The sequence below is a fragment of the Ambystoma mexicanum genome, chromosome 10 (assembly GCF_040938575.1).
Source record: "Ambystoma mexicanum isolate Mex_15411 chromosome 10, UKY_AmexF1_1, whole genome shotgun sequence".
Classification (NCBI taxonomy): Eukaryota; Metazoa; Chordata; class Amphibia; order Caudata; family Ambystomatidae; genus Ambystoma; species Ambystoma mexicanum.
Genome location: NC_090932.1, coordinates 1,548,603,261 through 1,548,625,428, shown reverse-complemented (window position 1 = coordinate 1,548,625,428; position 22,168 = coordinate 1,548,603,261). Strand labels below are relative to the sequence as shown.

The 22,168-nt window shown below is 48.1% G+C and overlaps 1 protein-coding gene across 10 annotated transcripts in view; it reads right to left on the bottom strand.

Moving 5' to 3' along the window:
* RNF185 (ring finger protein 185) overlaps positions 1-22,168 on the bottom strand; it is a 230,799-nt gene that overhangs the window by 32,343 nt on the left and 176,288 nt on the right. For all 10 annotated transcript variants that reach the window (XM_069619787.1, XM_069619796.1, XM_069619792.1 and 7 more), the window contains exon 4: positions 14,936-15,048. In XM_069619787.1, the coding sequence (XP_069475888.1) occupies positions 14,936-15,048 (113 nt within the window). The remainder of the gene's footprint in view (positions 1-14,935; positions 15,049-22,168) is intronic.

Here is a 22,168-nt window from a genome sequence, read left to right as displayed (position 1 = left end):
ATCTACCCTCTTCTTCTCTACGACACCTCCAGCTAATCCAGAATAGGGCTACGAGACTTATCCTTGGCCTCGAGTCCAGGGACGGCATCTCTCCAGGCCTAAAATCTCTCCACTGGCTCCCGGGTGCTGCAAGGATCAAATGCAAATCCCTAAGCATCATCCATAAAGTTGTCTGGGGCCGGGGACCACAATATCTACAACTGGCTCTCACTAAATACTCTCCCTCCAGATCTTTACGTTCCTCCGGCACCAACTCTGTGCATCAACGCTTCGCTAAACAGCGAGCTGGTTGCTGATTAATTTCCTGGCAGGCTCCCTCCTATGGAACAGCCTCGCTTCCTCTTCGTCTTGAGGTGGCTCTCCTCAAATTCCGGAACCTCCTCAAGACCTTCCTTTTCTCCTCCTTCCCTTTCTCTCCACTCTGCTAATCCCCATGGTTGCTGAGATTGGTGACAGGGCCCTTATGTGTACTCCTTGGTCACGGCCTCCCACACCCAATCGCCTTCAGCCTCTGCCCGCTCCCAGCATTTGCCTTGGCACCCACTGGCCTATGCCACCATAGGCCTGCCCTTTATTGGCAGCTGAACACGCTCACCAAGTCACTTAGCAGCTGCGTACTCCCTAGAACTTCTCTCTTTGGTACACCTAGAATTTACACCCCCCCTTACCCCCCCCCCCCAAACACTCCCACAACCTTTCTCTCTCTGCACTTGCACGTTCTGAATGGCCTAGTAGGTCTGCCTCTTTCTTTTATGGTCATATCTGCTTTTCATTCCCATGTTCCCTCCCTGTTGCTCTGTGGGCGCTTTGAAACACAATTTAATTGATGTATAAGTGCCTTACAAATGCACAATCCATAAATAAAAATGTTAAACTTGTTGCCAGCTTCCCGATTCAAACATGGATAAATGATGAGGGAGGGTGGGGTAAAGCCAAGCCCAAAAGCAACGTACACTCAGGTGGACCTACAAGTACGGAATTCTATTGGTAAAAAGAGGTCCATGCTGCTGATGCTCAAGTTACTAGCCCTCGCACCCCACCGCAACAGCAGTTTGGCCTCCTGATTTTTGCAGGTGGAACCAACAGCAGCAATGTGTGGAGTAAGGCAAATGGGGAAGCTGCAAGAACAGATGTGAGTTTAATGACGCAAAATATAGATGGGGCTTAGCAGTTTATCTGGTGCTGCCATCATGTTAGTGACTATACCCATAAATACACCCTTGACGCAGTCTACATAGTTTTATAGATAACCCGAAGTGACTCACACCCATCTAACCGATTGAGACCTCTTTCTATAGCAGCGGTTTTAATGGGGTAGCCAGCCCTCCATACCCCATATATTTTCTTCCTACCTTACCCCCTCATCCAACACGTATAGCCACTGCAAACCTACCACGGTAAAATGCAGTGAAATATTTTACTGCAAAAGGTGGTCAGTCAGCCCCGGTAACGAGGGGGCTGGGGGAAAGGAATACCCCCTGAAGCAGCCATAAGAACAGTAAAGATGCAATACAAATTGTAGAGACTAAATTATACTATCATGGTAGAGGCAGTGCTTGCACACACACTTTGACTACCATGTCCAGTACAGTAGAATGTTCAGCCGGGCAAATTGTCAGAAAAACAGAAATGGTCAACTGCATCTTTGAGTGCAGTACACAGTACATCCCGGGAAGATACGTGCATTGCACCCTCCTGATATTAGATTATTTCAGCCAATACAAATGAGAAGATATGAGCCGGGAAAGGCTGGGAAGAGCCCTATAACCCATCTCATCTTTACAGCATCTCTCCTCTGTAGCATGAATCAACAGAGACCACACGAGAGCATGCACAGGTGATGGCACACAGACTGACTAAAAAGCATGCACCAATATGAAGAATACAAAATACTGGTCCCTAAAAAGAAAGCTCACTGACACACAAAGCAGAGCAGCAAAATCAGCGATAGCAAGGCGGTCCATAGAGGAGTGATTTGGGTGGACAGTGACGTACCGTACCATAGCCAATATCAACGCCTTGGGTATGGTTGTGCATTTTGGGTGGGAAAGAATCCAAAGTATGCCTGTGCACATCCTCAAGCTAACCCCTCCTCTTCAAGCCATCTCCTACCCTCTCTGAAAATCTAGATGAACAAGTTACTTTCTTACCTGGTAACGTTCTTTCGATGGGATGTTCCTCCGAAGTATTCCACATCTATGACAGTAATCACCACAGCTGTGCTGCTTCGGAAAATTTTCAGCGTCTGTGTCCTACGTCGATACGCTGTCACTCGAGGGCCTCCATCGAGAGCCGACGCCGCCGGATGTTATAAATAGGACGGACAACGCCTCCAGCCTCAGTTGTAGTTTTTCCCCAGAACGTGTGGCACCAATCTTCTGCCAGTAGGACTACAGAAAGCCTTGCGGAAACGTAAGCTGCAATTGCATAAATAATTCTGTAGAGGGGCAGGCTGGGAGGGTGCGATGTGGAATACGTTGGAGGAACATCCCATCAAAAGAACGTTACCAGGTAAGAAAGTAACTTGTTCTTCGAAGGGATTGTGTCCTCCGACGTATTCAACATCTCTGACAGACTCCCAAAGCAGTACCAACGTATGGAGGAGGGAAAAGAATTTAGAATTTTAGAATGCCCAATCAAATTGCAATATAGAGGACCGCCTTACCAAAGGCTAACCCTTGCCCATGGATGGAATCCAGGGAATAGTGCCTGATAAAAGTATGGACAGAGGTCCATGTGGCTGCTTCACAAATATTACGAATGGGAACATCCCTCTGCAAAGCAGTGAAGGCAGCCACACCCCTAGTAGAATGAGCCTGTAAGTCCACCAGAGGGTCCTTACCCACCAGGCGGTAGCATTCAGAGATTGCCAATATGATCCAACGTGACAAGGTCTGCTTAGAAACAGCTTGACCTAAACGCCTCCCAGCGTATCCTACAAATAGCTGATCGGCCACTCTGACCCGGGACATGCGCGAGATGTAGAAACTTAAAGCTCTCCTAGGATCCAACCTATGGAGCCTCTCCTCTTCCTTACCAGGATGCGGAGGAGGACAGAACGGCGGAAGAATTACCTTCTGGCTCAAATAAAATTCCGACACAACCTTCGGAAGAAAAGAAGGACGAACCCTGAGGACAACCCTGTCCTTATGGAACACCCTGAAAGGTGGCTTGGCGGATAGTGCCAGCAACTCACTCACTCTGCGAGCAGAAGTAACCGCAACTAAAAATACAGTCTTAAAGGACAACAGTCTCAATGGATAAGAATGTAAGGGCTCAAACGAAGCTCCCATCAGGAAGTTCAAATCCCAACCGGGCACCTGGAAAGATGACGGAGGAAACACATTAGTTAGCCCTTTCAGAAACTGAGAAATCAAAGGAATCTTAAAATAAGAACACTCCTCAGATGAGCGCTTAAATATGGACAGCGCCGCCAGGTAAACCTTAATGGTACCCACTTGCAGGCCCTTGTGGGCTAAAGAAAGCAAAAAAGACAGAACCACAGGAATTGAACACTGAAAAGGATCCACATTCTGTACCCTGTACCAGTCGCAGAACTTTCTCCAACGGCAACGGTACAGGGATTTTGTTGCTGGCCTTCTGGCCGAGAGCAACACCTCCATCAAGTCTTCAGGGAGGTCCCAATCCTTGTACCTCAACCTTTCAGAAACCAAGCATGAAGGTTGAGAGACTTGACCTCTGGATGGAGAACCCGACCCCCCTTATGAGAGCAGATCGTCTCGGTAGGGAAGACGGCATGGAGGGCAGATGGACATGTCGAGAAGGTCCGGGTACCACGCTCTCCTGGCCCATGCCGGAGCAATGAGGATCATTTGGGAACTGAATCTCCGTAACCTCTGCAGCACTTGTGGAATGACAGGGACTGGAGGAAACGCGTACAGCAGTGCGAAGGACCACTCCACTACAAACGCGTCCCCTAAGGCTCCTCTTGGAGGAAAATCCCTGTGAGCAGAATCTTTCGCACTTCCGGTTGACACTGTTGGCGAAGAGATCCACTTGTGGGGTCCCCCAAAGGGCGAAGAGCTCCAAAAGAACTTCCTCAGCCAGCTCCCACTCGTGCGAGACCGTGCTCTCCCTGCTCAGAGCGTCTGCTGCCTCGTTTTCGTCTCCGGCCAGATGAACTGCCGAGATCGATATTCCAGAACCAGAGCTTCATCACCTCTCCGCAGAGTGGGAGAGACCCTGCCCCCCCCTTTTGTTGAGGTAGTGCATGGCCACTGTATTGTCCGTCAGAATCAGGACATTCTTCCCCCGCACAGACGGCAGAAAAGCCTTCAGGGCTGGCCGGACGGCCCTCTGCTCCAACAGATTGATATGTAGTCTGGACTTCGACGAAGACCACGGCCGCTGATTGTCAACTCGTTGACATGAGCTCCCCATCCCGTGAGGGATGTGTCCGTCACGATCATCACCTCCGGCCATGGTAGCCAAAATGGAGCCCCCTTCATCAGATTGACTTCGACGGCCCACCACAGAAGATCCTGGGCGACCGAGGGCGGCACCTGAACGGGATCCGACATCCTGCCGGAGGACAGCGACCACTGCATCTTGAGAGCCCACTGCAGAGACCTCATCCGCAGCCTGGCCTCTGGCACCAGTAGAATGCAGGATGCCATGAGGCCGAGCAACCTCAAGAACTTTCCACCTCGGGAGACTCTGGGCATGTTGAAACTTGTCCACCAACTGCAGAATGTGACGAGCCCTCACCTGGGAGGCGAAAACTGGACCAGGGACGTGTCAAGCACTGCTCCGATGTACTGGAGCCGTTGAGTAGGTGTCAAGTGTGGCTTCTTTAAATTGAGGGAGAAGCCCAGCCTGTGAAGGGAGTGGCAGGTGACTGACAGATGATCCAGGACTTGCTCGGGAGAGCGCGCCCTGATCAACCAATTGTCCAGGTAGGGGTAGACATGATTCCCCCCTTTCCTGAGATACGCTTCCACCACCACCATTAGCTTTGTGAAGACCCTCGGGGCGGAGGTCAATCCGAACAGCAGGACCCGAAACTGAAAATACGAGTCGCCAACCGTGAACCTCAGGTACTTCCTGTGCTTGGGATGAATCGGCACATGAAAGTAAGCATCCTTGAGGTCGAGAGACACCAACCAGTCCTAAAGTTGAAGGGCCTGGAGGACTTGAGAGAGAGTAACCATCTTAAACTTGTCCTTCCTGAGGAGCTTGTTCAAACCACGCAAGTCCATGATGGGTCTCAATCCCCCGTCTTTTTTCGGGATCAAAAAATATATGGAATACCATCCCTTGTTCCTCTCCGCTACAGGCACCAGTTCTATGGCGCCTTTCTCCAGCAGGGATTTGATTTCCTGCGCAAGGAGCGGATCCCGAATCTTTAAAGAGAGCTTCCCCGGTGAATTGTCGTGAGGCCTCTGCCGGAAAGGAAGACAGTAGCCGTGGGCTATGATCTCCAGAACCCACACATCTGAAGTAATGGCACGCCATTCTAAAAGATGCTGCGCCAGCCTTCCCCCAACCGACGAACCATGGGACATGGCCTCATGACTGAGCGGAAGCGGCTGCGGCAGTGCCTGAGGGCAAAGAGCCAACTGCCTGCACGGCTTTGGCACCTCAAGTACCTCGTTTTCCACCTCTGGTACTCCTACGTTGGCCCCTTTCACTGACAGCCTCCCTCGTTCTACCAAAGGAAGAGTAGTATCGAAAGGAACCTCTCCTCCATTGCTGTCCCCTAGAACGAAAAGGCGGAGGTTGCCGTACTGCAGCGCTCAATGACTTTGCTGCAGCTTTGGAGGTCTGCAAACTCTCAAGACTCTCGACAGCCTTGCTGCCAAAAAGATGGACACCATCAAAGGGCATTTTGAGAAGCCGGGACTGTACATCAGGAGCAAATCCCGACTTACGCAACCGCGCAAACCTGCACATCACGGTGCACGCCGCCATGGACCGGCTGACACAGTCTGCCACGTCCAGACCCGACTGAACGGATTCACACATGGCATCCTTGCCATCCCGTTCCTCCCCTTTGGGAATATGTTCAGCCGCCAAAGAAACAGTTCCACAGAGTGTGATTGAATCTTGCCAAGGCACAAACGGAGTTGGCTGCCTTTAAAGCCATACCCCCCAGATCAAAACACTTTCTTCGCCCAACCGTCAAAGCGCTTGTCGTCCCTATCCGGAGGGATGGTTGGGTACGCAGCCTGCTTTGCTGGGGTCGTAGCCGCCTGGACCACCAGACTCTCCGGAGTGGGGTGCGTAGATAAGTAGCAGGGGTCGCCACTGGCTGGACGGTATTTTTTCAGTAGCAACTTATTCACTGCCGGGAGACTCTCCGGAGCAGTCCAAGCCGCTGCCACCCTTCTTTGTAAGGCCATATGAAATGGCAGCACCGGTTCAGTGGATGGACCTTGGTCCAAAATATCTGTCAGGTCATCCTTCAGAAAATCCATAGTTGGAGCAGACCACCCAAAGTACTCCCTTCACCCTCGACATGAGATGCCTGTACGACGACTTGGCGTGTGTACCAGGCTCAGGCCTGCGAAACTCAACCTCCGGAGAGTTGTCCAGAGCACTGGCGTCATGTAAGGATCGACGCAGGTCTTCCATCTGGCTATGACCTGATAACAGGTCATCAGGAACCTCAGGAGGACCAAACCCCTCCACATCTGACCCTTCATCCACCTCCGATATGTAATCCAAAGGCTGGAATAAATCCCTGGATGAGGGTACAGAAAAAGGCTCAAACGTGGGCCTCACTGATTTACTCAGGGCCTTCCTCGGAGTGTCCACCGGCCTCCGGGGCACCTCCGACAAAGTCTCTTCAAAAGGCGTCGAGGGCATCAACGGAATCGGCGTCTAACAAGGTGCCGACGACTTCGACAACAGCTTCGAGGCCGGAGCCCCCGCGTGTCCTTCGACGGCCTCGCCTACGACGACTTCCTCAGAGGCAGAGCCTTGAGAGAGTCCCTCGACGGACATGGCGCCGACGGCGTCAATGCCTTCTTAGAAGGCCTCACAGGCTCCAACGGTCTCGAGGGCATCGAGGACCGGGACCTGGACCTGGCACGGCTAGTGCGATCAACCTTTTCCGATCGGGACCTCGACGGCTACCGATTATCGCACTGACCGCCCGAGCCTGAAGGCCAGCAAGCGATGGCCCTAGCGTGTTCCTTGCCAGCTTCTCTCGAAGGCACGGACGGAACGGTGCCCTGCGATACAAAAATCGCCATATTCTCCTTGCGAAATGCGTCCCATTCCGCCGGAGATGAATACTTGTTGAGACAAGCTACCCGCCGTCTGGCAGAGTCCTCGACGAGGACGGGGAAGTCGACCAGTGACAGCGCTTCCGCAAATGTCTAGAAGCAGAGGAATGGCAGGAACCACTCCAGGACCAAGACCCCTGGACTTACACCGACGTGGAGTCGCCCCTTGAACCGTCGGTCGAAAGCCCAGTGGATTTCGACTTACGGGGTTTGGAAACCCTACCTACAGACAACTACTTCCACTCCCGCAAGGCCTTTGACGTCAAGGACTGGCATTCGTCGCAGTCATCAGTTGCGTGGCTCTCTCCGAGGCACCACAAGCAGACGTTGTGTGGGTCCGTAAGCGACATCTTGGAACCGCAGTCCCGGCACTTCTTGAAGCCTGACCTCGGGGTAGAAGAAGACAAAGACATATTTCACAATTAACCAAGTACGAAGAACCGATTCAACAGGAGTAAAACCGAGGCGCGCCGAGATTCCGAAGCGGACACATTCGCGGAAAAAAACGGAACGGAGGCTGGAGGCGTTGTGCGTCCTACTTACATACATCTGGCGACATCGGCTCTCGAGGGACAGCGTATCGACGTCATTGACACCGACGCCGAAAATGTTCCAAAGCAGCACAGCTGTGGTGATTACTGTCATAGATGTGTAATAGGTCGGAGGACACAATCCCTTCGAATTCTACTTTTGGATCATAACGTGAGCTTATGTCACCAATGTGCCAAACGCAACAAGCATTTGAAAAACCAACAATTCTGGCTTTTGTATATTCATGGGCTAGGCCAGGTGTCTGCAACCTTCAGCTCTCCAGATGTTTTTGGATCAAAACTACCATCAGCCCTAGCCAATGGTGAAGGATCATGGGAGTCTTAGCTGAAAACATCTGGAGATCCACAGGTTGCATACCCCTGGCATAGGCATTTGCCACGAGCTGCCATGAGGGGTACTACCTGGCCGTAAGATGGCAACAGCTGGAAAATAGTGTAAGTGACTTGGCATATGATGTCAATGCTTGGAAAATATCTATCCACTACCAATACAAAAGGCACAAATGTTGACTTTGTCAACACTTGTTTTTAGATGAGCAGAGAAATTTGGCATATAAATCAAGTGGTGAAAGGCACATTTGGTTAAGAGAGGGCATTTGGGTCTCCTAGAAGACTTAGCACAGGGAGTTTCGGGCACCTCCCTCACTTCCTGCCCAGCCGAGGCACCCTGGAGGCAAGCAATGGGACGGAACCTGCTTTGGAGCGCAGAGTAAATCTCAAGAAGGACCTTTCTGCAAAGAAATGGCGAAAAAAGAAAACCAAGGCCATTTTGATAAAAATGGCACCCTTGGGTGCTTTACTGTAACTGCAAACACAGCCCGCGGTAAATGCACACCACGGTAGTTAAAATTAAACTACTGCCACTAGCCATTCAGTGAGGAAAGGATAACAAAAAATGTTACATGAGAAGCTAGACAATGGGGATACTAGGTAACCCCTCCAGCACCCTATTGTAAGATAGTGTGTGATGGGTCTAGAAAGTTACAAATGTAAGTAAAGTCAATTTCACTTTACTGCTCTTGGAAACAGTAGTTTAGCCAAGAGAAGGTATTTATACCTTTGGAAAATCTGAAAGACTTCCCTGTGCCACTGCACTGAAGGTGCTGTGTGACGCAATGTAAAAGATGATGCCTATGGAGTTTGTCAGGCTCCATAACCAAAAGAAACGTGTGTTCAAAATCACATTAAAATGCACGAGAGAGTGGGAAAAAGGGTCTCACTCTTTCCAGGTTAAAAAAATCAAGTCCTTAAAATCTAGCAAGGTTGCTGGGTGTCTCTAAGGTGGAGGGATTTAGCACATTTCTGAGAATTCTCCCTAACAAGAAGGAATCAGCAGAAAAAGTCAATAAAAAGTCTTGAACTTCATGTATAACAGATGCAGGATGGGTGGGAAGAACTCTTGCAGGTTCTAAGGCAATCACATTATAAGCAATAAAGGCTATACTCTGGGAGAATATAATGTATTTGCTGGCCTTAAATACAAAAATACCCATCGTCTCCCTGGTTCCCCAATTTAATGTAAAGTCTCAGGGTCGCAGTGCCCAGCTCAATTCTCCACTTCTACCAGCTATTCTCAACTTCTATCCGCAGGTCGCCCTTTTGGGCCAGCGTCAAATCTTTCAACACACTACTAAAAGAAAGTATTTGCTAAGGGCTTTTATCAGGCTTTGTTATTGCAACCCACCAGTCAGGAGTCAACCTTGTTTGTTGGGCCATTAGAAAGCACTCAAGCTCTTTCCTGTGTTCTCGTCCCCTGCAGATCTGCGAAATAGCACTAAGATGCTTCGGTTTCTCCCATTTTCTTGGTCTGGTCTCAGCCACTGTCTGAGATATAGCCATCCGCAGGGTCTGCGCTTTCTGGCTCTCCCTCTTCTCTTTGCTCTCTTCCCTGGTCTCTCCCTGGGTTTCGTTCTCTCTTGCCGCTTCCAGTTCTATGGTAAAGTCTGAACACTCGCTGCAAGGCCTTGCTCTTATACTGCTGCTGTTTATCTAGTTTACTCTATAACTCAATTGGTTATTCTCTGTTTTCTGGGATTCAGATTTGTTATTCCTACAGTTCCCGGTTTCCTTCCTAGGGCTTCTCTGGCTTTGCAATATGCTTCCCAGGTGTCCCTGACCATAATTTCCATGTAGACACTGGTAGCATAGTTGCTGTGGTGGCCGAGGGTTTAAAAAACGGTATCCACCATTTGCAAACTATATGAAAGTTGTGGGTGTGCCTCACAGAGCGATTGCTTTCATGCGCTCCCCAGCTTCTTCTTGTAGAACCAGTGAGAGAAGCAGTCTATCTCCTATGCATGCTCACAAAGTTAAGAGTGTTGCGCAGAGAGGCAGCACTGGGCCAACTACCTGCGGTTTCAGCGGCTCTCAGATTGTTCCCTTGCTGAGGTCCTTTACGTGCAGTGGAACATCACTGAAGACATTAACGGGGTTGACAGGCAGTATCCTTTTACCGAGGAATAACAACTGGATGCACCATTTTTATAATGTTCAAGTTGAATGATAACGGGCACAATGGTCTTGAGATGTGGGTCATTCTTTCGGGTAGGCAAGTGGGGTAGTTGGTAAACTGGAGAAGGGGAATACATGCTGGGCGGGATAAGAGTAAATGAGTAAGTAGGAAACTTTACCATATTCTTGAAATTTTGGTTGATTTCTTTTTTAAATACAATTTTCTTAATTTAGTTGTGTAATTTGCTAAGACTATTTACTAACTTATAAAGGACTCGGCAGGCTCTAGATGAAGGCGTTAAACTCTGGGTAAACAGGCTGAAACAGAAAAGTCCACCGTTTCACTTGAGTAATGAACAAGACTCCATAACCTCAACCAAGCCCACGTTTGAAAAATTTTAAAATGACCTAACCACCATGCATTGTAAGGTATGTTTACATTGGGGACCAACGCATGGATTGACGACTCCGTCTCGATTTTCTATGTTCTAGGTTTCCAATCAAAACAGCCGCTCGGCATCAGAAGAGCAGAAGGATTTTACCTAGGCCAGTATTGTGAGGGGTCAGACCAGTAACACTCAGGTCATTTAACAGCAGTCTGGGTTGCGAAAGGCCAATAGCAGTAGAAGAAGGGCAAGCTAGGCCAGGACCATCAGAGAAAGGTAATGGTGGAAGTGGGGGACCCAGGACCAGTACCAACTTTGGGGCCAGAGGTGAGGGAATCCTGCCCACAGACTAGAGTCTGGTAACGATAGCAGCAACAGACCTCTGCTAAGAAATAGGCTTATACCTGGACCACTAGCCTAATAAATGCATAGCCTTAGAACGCTTGACAGGTAACCTCAAGCACTGGCAAAAGCAAAGCCAACAACCCTAGTACAGAAAGAGCGGAGCTGAAGATTAGAGGCATAATGTGAAAGCTGAAGAGTTTGTGCTGTCTGGAACAGTCACTGTTCGCCCAGGTAAAAATACAGGGTAATGCTGAGGTTGGGCATCAGAAGTCGAAGCAAGCAAAAGATAACCAGCACCATTTTAAAACTGATGGCTGCCCTTTTATAGAGGGAGACCACAGCGGAGACAGCAATAGAGCATGCATGAGCATGTTTGGTACTAGGCAAGCTGTGGTGCTGCTGATGATGGCTGTCTCCTAAATTGCCTCACAAAATATAGAGGTTACCTGCAATGAATCCCTGGTCCTTCAGGTAAATGTACAGGAAACATAACACACATTCGACAAGTAGATTAAGGGTGACACAATTCACTTATTCTCTTGTTAATTCTACAGACAATTTTATTTCACCAATCCAAAAATATATATATATTCTGCACAATTATTCTGCAATAAATTTCAATCAATTTGAATATATTCCTGGCTCACAGTCATTTCTCTCGTCACACGGCCCGCGCTGCTCCGTGACTCAACTCTCCCTACAACTGCTGGAAGCAGGTGAGTGAGCCCTGCTAGAGCCACCTGGGCCCATTATTGCCCGAAAATTACCATCTTGGGTGCGCTCCGTCGACCCAGCAGCCCCTTTGTCATCTGGGTCCCTCCCCCGTGTCCACTTCCTCCTTCTCCCTCCTCTCAGCCCAACCCCTCTACCTTATTGGTCTGACCACTGACCATTACAGACCTTCCCGGGGCAGCCCTCTGCCCGGCAGCCCCTGCAGATAAGGACCCTGAGGCAAAGAGCGGCTCCCCCAGAGGCGGCTCCACATCGTATCTGCAGGTATCCGCAGGAGAAGCAAGAAGCCAGTAGCCTGCCGTCAACCAGCACCAACCAAAAAGTAAGTGTGTCAAGGGTGGGGACTGAAGCAATTACTTCACGCCAGAAAGCCCTACCACCCTGAATTAAAAATCTTAAAAGTTCTAAAGTTCTACTGTGTTACATTGTACAGTCACATATTAAGGTCAAACGACTATTTGCACCCTAATAGCATCTCTATATTTAACCTTGCAGCTAGACTGTGCTCTCACCTACATTGAGTGTGTCCAATAGCGTCACTGTGTTAAAGTTGAATTTGAAGGTTTTCCCTAGTAGCGCCACTGTGTTAAAGTTGAATTTTGAAAGTGTGCCCAACAACATTGAGCAAAGGATATCATCGAGTGTACCCCAACTATTTCACTGTGCTGAGTATCCCATCTAGATTGCATACCAAATAGCATTGAGGGTACCCCAACTGTTTCAACAGTGTTGAGTCTCACTTCTAGATAGTGCGCCCAAACATCACTCAATGTACCCAACTGTTTCACAGTGCCGAGTTTCACAGCTTGATAGTTGCCCAAATAGCATGTAGTGTAGAAGGTATTCCAAACATCATTGAATGTGCCTAATAACTTCACTGTGTTAAAGTTTGAACTTAGAAAGTGCGCCCAAGATCATTGACTGTGGCCCAATTGTTCCACTGTGGTGAGCTTCACATCTAGATAGTGTGCCCAAACTGTTCCACTGTGTTGAGTTTTCATCTAGATAGTGTGCCCAAGTATCATTGAGTGTGTCTAATAGCGTCACTGTGTTAAAGTTTGTACTTAAAAAGTGTGCCTAATAGCGTTGCTGTGTTAAAGTTTTATATATGCCATGTACCTGTATCCCCATGTTATCTGTATCACATGTTTACCCCTATCCATCGTGTCGCTTTATATATGTAGGCAACTATGTACGCCCCCCCCGTCCTGCTCTTGTGCCTGGTCGCAGGCGCTTTACTGATAACCACTATATCACACTACTACGCTTACTCTCTCCTATACACAATCATTCAACTAGAACACAGCTATACCATGATAAATTCGGTCTAGCCGTTGTCATACTAACATGACCCCATGAACACCTCATCATCCTATTAAAACACATCTAGCTGAGCACATTCTGGCTAGCATAGATGTCGCCTCAGGCCAGAACTCAGTCTGGGTTTCCCCCCTCCAGACTGAACACATCCGACTGATTTCCTCAGCAGCACACCTACTGCTAAGAAGCAGCTATCATGCAACAGCCACACCAGCTGCACACATATCCAGTGCACCCACGCATCCGGTGCACCCACGCACCATACAACACTCTCGCTCTACCGACTTGAACTGCGGTTCCAGAGGGCGTTCAACCTACCAGCGCTTTGAGGTCATACCAATGTAATATAAGGCGCTATATAAATGCCAAACACCATCTCAAAAACAATATTCCAACCCTTTCTTCAATATAGGTGTAAATGTCTGTCCATTAACGTTACAAACAATATTCTGGGTTGACGCGTGTTTCAGTTGTCTACACTGGGCACTAACACTCTCACCCCTTAGTTGCTTCAACCTTCATCAGGACGCAAAGCGAAGAACTAATTGTATCTTGCTTCCAATAGGCTGGAGTGAGCCACACCATCTCCACATATGGTTGTCGGTGGGCGTGCAGATGTTATGGAGTAAATCCCTCACTGAATCTTATGTTTGGATATACATTTGTATCTTGGCTCTCACTTTTAACATGGATAGCCAGGTATCGGATCCTGCTGTTTTTCATCTATGGGTCAGTGAACTTATTATGATAGTAAGGCGTGTAGATTCAACTCAATTCACATCCCCTATTTGAGGGTGAATATCTCCCCATTAGTCTTGGTTTTCTTTATTTTGTATTAAATGGATAGTATTCTTCATACAGTTCCTCTTTTCCTCTGTTAGTTATAACACATTATGTGTCATTAGGCTTAAATTGCTTTCTTCTCATTTCTTATTCACAGCGTTCTCCAACAGCAACCACTTCCGTGGTTAGATATGATGTGTACATGAGAGTATGAATGTGACAGGAGAAATGACTGAGCCATGAATATATTCAAAATTTATTGCAGAATAATTGTGAAGAGTATATATATTTTTTTATTGGTGAAATAAAATTGTCTGTAGAATTAACAAGAGAATAAGTGACGGTGTCCAGTCATTATTTCGAATACAAAAGGGTCGAATACAATACATTCTCTTTCTTGGGTTTGGTATGGGAAAAATGATTGGTCCCCCCCCAAATAAATAAGTGCATTTGATTTTTTTTTCCGATCCTTTTGGTTCGAATGTATTGTAGTTCGAAACTATGTATTTGAACATTTGACTATAAACCTAAGTGACTTGTGCCATCCTTAATCTACTCATCCAATTTGTGTTATACGTCTCCTAGATTGTCTCAGCAAGGAAATGGAGGCGGTGGCCAAGGAGTGTCACAGAAAGGAGAAGGAGAGGGTGAGGTTAAGGTAAGAGGCAGAGTCCTGGCACTGCACATAGCAGGAGGAGGGGACAGCAAGCCTAGTCCTGGCATGAACACATGGTGCGTCAGGACAGTGAGGCAAATCCAAGAAATTGAATAAATGCAGAGAGATCCCTGGAGTGTGCGGTTTGGGCGGGGAAACCCAAAGTCATTGACATGGGTATGGATGTGCAAAGGTGGGAGTACATTTAAAGTATGACTGTGCCACTCCATGTGCCAGCTTCCCATCTCTACGACACCTACTTTCTTCCGGAAAAACCATACATATACTTTTGTCTCATTAGGAAATTTACACGACCAATGTACCAAAACACCCATCAAATTTGACAACTGCTGCTTAACATTCTCCAACTTACCCTAAGCCCACACATGCCCCCTTCCCTTTGTGCTCATTTTCCCCTTTTACCCTCTGCCTGGGCCTATTTCAAGGCCAATGTTTCCTTACCTGGGGTCCTGCTGTCCAGTGCTGCCTCTGCCATACAGCGGGATCACCTTTTCTCTGCTGATGCCGGCTTTGCACACAGGGCACACCTGTCGGTTCGGCCTGGTCTCTAACCACTAGGATTACATAAAAAACAATGAAATAATTTAATAAAAAATCCAATACAAGCAGCACTGAGTTCGTTCGTACTTACACTGATGTGGTAAAAACAGAAGAAAGATAATTTAACAATAACTTGGTGTAGGCAGAACAGACAAAAGAAAGGAGTAAGACTGTAGACACAACAGAAGATGACAGGCACGCAAAAGGTTAGACACCATCAAATGTGCATTTTTAAAATGCTTAGTATGTGGCTTCCCTCTCTCCAAGCACTGTAATGTAACCAAATAAAATAGGTCAGGGTGTTTCTGGACAAGACACACCCGTACAAAGGAGAATGAATCTACTCCCAAAAATTTTTTTATAACCACAATTATTGTGTATTATTCATAGATCAATGTAATTTTGCAACATATACATGACATAAACTGCCAGGTAATAGTGAGCCTAACACCATCACCATGAAACAAACAGTTTTAACAAATCATATCTGGTGATTTATAACAGATCCACCTTCTGCTGTCAAGGGTTCACAGTGACACAATATATCAAGAACCAACAGTTTCTTATTGTCATTTTGGGCACATTACAGACAAACATATAGTCAACACGAAAGTGTTTCGGCCGATTGAATTTCATCGCCTTCAATTATGATGGCCTTCATCAGGACGTGAGTGGTGAAAGTGATTCCTCACTGCCTGCAATATGTATCGTGCGGCAGAATTGGTGCACGGGGAGTCTTAAAATGCTGCCAGACTAACGCCAAAAGTGTGAGCTGGGGTAAAAGGAAGGAGTGTTCCCCCTTATGCCACTACTGGTAAAACATCCACCATATTTATGTATCTTAGAGGTATGTTCATCATTCCTCTAAATACCCATGGGAAGACTCAAAAGGGCTGTGGTGTGAACGGGGAGGTAATATTCACTATGTGTGTTCTTTCCGTTTATCGAAAAAGTTGCCACCAGGAAAAGGTCAGTGTACTCCTCTCTGCAGTAACTTGCAGCTGCGTTACCGGGACTTCACGCCTCCTCTTTTCACCTGGGTTGGCCACCAAGGCCAAACCGGGACTTTTCTTCACCGCTCCACCCACTGGAATAGTGCACCACTCTGCGTCACCTTATGGGCTGCTCTTGGCATACGCAGCCCGGGAGGACTTTGCTGCCTGGGCACAAATCTCGCCGTGCCCGCCCGGGCTGGCGCCCAGACTGGCCGGCAAGCGCCATGGCCCAAAGGCGACAGCGCTGCCCATGGCATACCAGCTTGGCATCTCTGCAAACAGTCTCTGGGGGGCTCCCCCATGCGCCGCCCAGAGCCAATCAAAGGATTAAGACCCTAGAGGGCCGCTCAGGACAACAACCCCCAGGTAAATGTCTCTCCCTCTTCTTTAACTGTCTTCTTCAACTGTCCTTTTTTCAAATCCTTCTGGATTCTTTTTCTCTCTCCCCTGCCCAGCTCATTCTTGGGCAGGGGAGTTCTTTCCTATTCTTTTCTTTTTTCCTCCTTCAGCATTCCATCCAGCCCCATGGTGGGCTGGATGGTTCAGTAGTCAGAAGCAAAACCACACACTGAACACATAAATAAAACACACACTACACTTTTTAAACAAACCTTGATGTCGGAGTCTTTCTTTCTAGGTGTTCCCTAGGGCTACATCTGCGGTAGTGAAATTGCAGTGCACCCTTGTTGTGGGATATAGACCTCATACCCAAGCGGTTCTCCACCAAGAAAAAAAAAAAGCCTTGCTGGAGCCAGATTCCTGTGCCCTTTGTCTTTGTGGTGGTAGAAGGTTTGCTGAGCCAGCAGGACCTGCATCCTGGTGGTTATGATGGTTTATGATACAATATGATGGTTTATTTATATAGCGCCTATACACAATGTGTTTCAAAGCGCTTCACCAGCATCGTTGGAATCCGAAGTAGAGATCCTTCATTTTCAGCCAAGCCTGGTGGTCTCCAGAACTGTGAGGTTGCTGATGGAAACTGGAGCCACCAGACCCAGTGTTTCGAAGTTGTCAAAAGAAACTCCCACTGCATATGCTAGCCCCAGACCTGCAATGCTGCAACCAGTGTTGAGAGCAGTTGACAACAATGGCGCAGACTGGATTAGGGTCAGTGTCTGCCTTGATCGGGGGGAAAGCAAACCTAGCAAACCTAGTGGACCTGCAAGAGTTTTTCACACGTTGGTCTTACCAAACTCTGAGAAGCATAGGCTGAGTAGTACGGCTTAGGACTAAGGAAATCAGGAAAATTGGTGGCAGGTATATTAACCTCAAATAATGCTAACAAGTAACTGAATAGAGACACAAATGCATAAAAAAACACTATTTATTAAAAAGAAAACGCATGCATTAAGTCATCAGTACTATTCACTAGGAAAATGCAGAACCTATACACACACATGTGTAGATACAGACAGACATGGGAACCTACACAAAGGGCAACCCCCCTTTAGTGTACACATAGTGATATTCAGTAATGCAAAGCACAGGCAGTACTAAATCACACTAATGTGGGAGGGTGGGGGACCAAAATAAGTCTGGTTAAACAATGCTAGCCTAGGGCAGAGTTTCACTTTAGAGGTTCTGAAAACAAAAGTTTGCCCTTTGGTTTTCTAGATCTCAGACTTCTTTTTATGGTTAGAATGATTTCTACCCAAGTGCCTTGCCACGGCAACCCTTTTCACCATATAGTCCTATGGTAGCCTATTTGTCTCCTGGGACAAGGGTGCTTTCTAAGCATCCCTTATTGGATCTAGTGCGGTATATCTTCCTATGTTTTTTGTGGCGTAGGCTGCTGGCAGCTGCATTTTAGTTTAGGTTCATCGGGGGTGCAGCCGATTATACCATATTAGTAGCCCAATGTAGCTTTATGGCGGCAACTGGGCTACTAATGTATTTTTTTTAAGTCTTACTCATTGTCAAAACTACTTCCCAAAGTTCCTTCCCCTGGAGTCTCCTCACCTTGATCTTCACTGTGACTGGTGGCTTTCTGTCTTCTCCTCCGGTCTTTCGGGGTTTTCTCCTCCTCAGTGTCCTTCTTAAGGAGTCCTTTACCCCTCTTGCGTTCGAAGAGATAGGGACGGTCTCCTCCGGAGGCCACCTTGACCGTGATTAGAATACACCGTCAGGTGAACCCTGGGGAGTCCGCCCCTCCCAAAACAGGGAAAAAGCCAGTAAGGCAAAAAAAACCCTGTGAGGCTGTTGGCGAGGATAGATTGGAGGAACAGCGGATCCAGATGTCGTAAGAGTCTTGAGACTAATGTCCAATTGATAAGACAGTAACAGGACTGTGATTCCTTGGCAGGGATGAGGGCGCCTTGGGAGAGGCGATGGGATGAGGAGCCACGAAGGAAGACTTATCAGACTCCGCAGGATCAAACAGAGGCTCCGAGGACTGCTGACGGAAGTAAGTAGGTATGGAGAGAGAAGGCACGAGAGCAAAGGAGAGTAACACAGAGTCCGTGAGGGTGAGAGAGAGAGAACGCGAGAGAATATGAATGAGAGAGAGCAAGTGACTATGAGAGTGCGCGAATGCGAGGTAGAGTGAATGCGAGAGAGTAAGAATGAGAGAGAGCAAGTGACTATGAGAGTGCGCGAATGCGAGGTTGAGTGAATGCGAGAGAGTAAGAATGAGAGAGAGCAAGTGACTATGAGAGTGCGCGAATGCGAGGTTGAGTGAATGCCAGAGTACACAAAAGAAATAGGAGTGAAAGAGAGGGATGGCAAGACCGAAGGAATATGGAAAGGCAAGAGAGAACGGCCTTCGCCTGGTGAAAAGGCGAAGGGCCGCGGAGAGCAAACAAGAAAGCAAAAGAGGAGCTCGGTAGGTCAGGAGCTATCGCAGGCTCGAAATCGAAAGTCAGCATAGCGAGTTGCAACGCAACTCGCAGGGAGGGCGTGGCTTCCTTAAATGCCGCGACTACCAAAAAGACTGGACCGCTCACCGACAGACCATCAGGACCTAATAACGCCTCCATCTTGCCCATAGCTTCCACGGTCTCAGCGGCGTGACAGTATGCCCTCTCCTTATCCCTTCTCCCCCAGGCTTCCCTGGGTGAAGGCGATGGAACAGTCTGAGAAGGCGTGGGGCATGGATGTTACGTCTGGGCTCCCAAGATCGTTCTGCTGTGGAGTATCCTTTCCAATGGACCAGGTATTGTACGGTGCCATGTCTGTAACGGGAATCCACCAGCCTTTCCACCTCATACTCATCGGGGTCCGGGTCCTCGATCCTTAAAGAAGAGGGTCTACGATGACTCGTAGGATCGGGAACGTAAGCCTTTAGGAGAGACGTATGGAAAACAGGATGAATCCTCTTCATCTTGGGTGGTAATTGTAATCGAAAGGCCACAGGATTTACTTGGGATGCAATGGGGAACGGACCTATGAAGCGGGCCGAGAATTTTCCTGGGTGAACCCAACGTGGGATATATTTGGTTGATAACCACACCTTGGTTCCTACAACCCAGTTAGGGTTGGGGGATCGCTTCTTATCAGCATACTTCTTGTAACGTATCCGACATGCCTCCAACTTCTGTCCCGCTTCCTTTTGGATGATACGGAGATCATGAAGATGTCGATCCACCGAGGGCACAGTAGTAGAAGGACTCTCGAAAAGAGGTATGTGTCTCGGATGATACCCGTAGGTAAAAAAGAAGGGACTGATACCTGTAGCAGAATGTTGGGTGTTGTTATATGTAAACTCTGCCAGTGCTAGATAGGACTGCCACTTATCCTGCTCCTGGCTGCAGAAACAACGTAGATATTGTTCAACGGTGGCATTGAGGCGTTCGGTCTGGCCGTTACTCTGGGGATGGTAACCAGATGACAATGCCCTCTGAATCCCCAGAGAGTTGCATAATGCTGACCAAAAACGGGAGGTAAATTGGGTACCCCTATCAGACACAATGGTCCGAGGCAAGCCATGTAGTCTCACTACGTCTCTCAGGAACACCTCGGCAGTCACAGGGGCAGAAGGCAAGCCATGTAAAGGAGAGAAATGTGCCATCTTGCTCAGGGAGTCAATAGTAACCATGATTGCTGTGTATTCCCCCGAGGGGGGAAGATCTACAATAAAATCGGTAGATACATGTATCCAAGGCTGGGATGGTAGAGGCTCTTGTTGGAGCAGGCCCAAAGGTCTGTGAGTGGTATTCTTGTTGGCAGCACAGACTGGACAACTCATCACGTAGGTCTTAGTGTCCTTTACCATTGTCGGCCACCAGAAATATCTAGAAGCCAGGCCTAGGGTTGCCCTCTGTCCCTTGTGACCTGCAGACGGAAGGTCGTGACACCAATATAGGGCTTGCGTTTGGATTTCCTTAGACGGTAGAAATAGAGCGCCTTGATGAAAGTACAAACCACCCTTCTTCTCCAGAAGCGGTTGATACTCTGAAGACACCTCGATATGGTTAGTGGCAAGCTCTACTTCTTGTAGGAAAGAGTTGACCATTCCCAGGATTCTCTTGCCAGCAAACATCCCATCCTGGCCCTGTTTCTCTTCCTCTCGGTACTCCAGGCTCCGAGAGAGAGCGTCTGCTAAGGCGTTCTCCTTTCCGGGAAGATATGTGATTTCGAAGTCATATTGGGAAAAGAAATAGGCCCATCGAGCGTGTCTGGAATTACGACACTCCATTTGCTGCAATATCTTCAGATTCCGGTGGTCAGTACGAACCAGAAAGGGATGGGCAGCTCCCTGTAACAAATGTCTCCATTCGATGCAGGCCTGTCGGATAGCCAGTAACTCTCGTTCCAAAACCGAGTAATTCCTTTCGCTAGGTGTAAGGGTTCTAGAATAATAAGCCACTGGATGTTCCACCCCATCTTTGCCGGTTTGTAGAAGGGCAGCTCCAATAGCCCCTCCAGAGGCATCTGTTTCAACCACAAAGGGGAGAGACTGGTTAGGTTGCACCAGAATGGGGGCTGTAGTAAAGGCTTTCTTAAGTACCAAGAAGGCTTGGTCTGCATCCTCATCCCATTCAAACTTCTGGCCCTTCTTTAGAAGACGAGTGATGGGTAAGACTATGTCAGAGAAGTTTGGGATGAATCTTCTGTAGAAGTTGGAAAGACCCAAAAACCTCTGTATGTCCTTAGGACTCTTCGGAACAGACCACCTAAGGACTGCCCTTACCTTCTCAGGATCCATCTGTACCCCTTCCTTGGAGACGATAAAACCTAAGTATGACACTGAGGCAGCCTCGAAAATGCACTTTTCTGGCTTAACCAGAAGCTGATTTTCCCTTAATCTTTGGAGGACTAGGGAGACATGTCTTCGGTGTTCCGAGAGAGAGGAGGAAAAGACCAAAATATCGTCTAAATAGACTACCACTGAGGCATACAGTAAGTCAGAGAAAATCTTATCTACAAAGCGCTGGAAGACTGCCGGGGCATTCACCAGACCAAAGGGCATGACTCTATATTCAAAGTGTCCCAGAGGGGTTCGAAAGGCAGTCTTCCATTCATCCCCTTTCTTTATTCTCAGCAGATGGTAGGCTCCCCGAAGGTCTAATTTGGTGAATATGGAGGCTCCTTCTACTGCTTCGAGTACCTCCTTTATGAGAGGCATAGGGTATCTGTCCCTTATAGTCAAGCTGTTCAATCCGCGATAATCAATGCACGGCCTGAGTTCTGTAGAGCCCTTCTTTGGGATGAAGAACATTGAAGCCCCAGCGGGGGAATGAGATTCTTGGATCAGGCCGTTCTGTAGATTAGCATCTAGATACTCCTTCAATGCCCTTCTTTCTGGTAGGGACATCGGATACATGCGTCCAAAGGGTACAGATGCTTCGGGTTTCAAATTGATGGCACAATCCTCTGCACGGTGAGGAGGTAACGTACGGGGAAGTTTGTCCTCGAATATCTCGGCATACTGCTGATAATAAGGAGGGATTGTTTGAACCACTGCCGAGGAGGTTGGAATAGCAGCTCCCTTTCCCCTGAAAGGAGATGTCCGGGGAAGACACGAAGTGTAACAATATGAAGACTGAAAACTCACAGTATTAGTAGCCCAGTCTATCCTGGGATTGTGCTTACGCAACCAGGGTATGCCCAGGATGACGGGAAAATGGGCAGCTCTGATGACATCAAAGGTTATTTGTTCCTGGTGTTGGAACAAGGACATAGTGGCTGGACAAGTCTC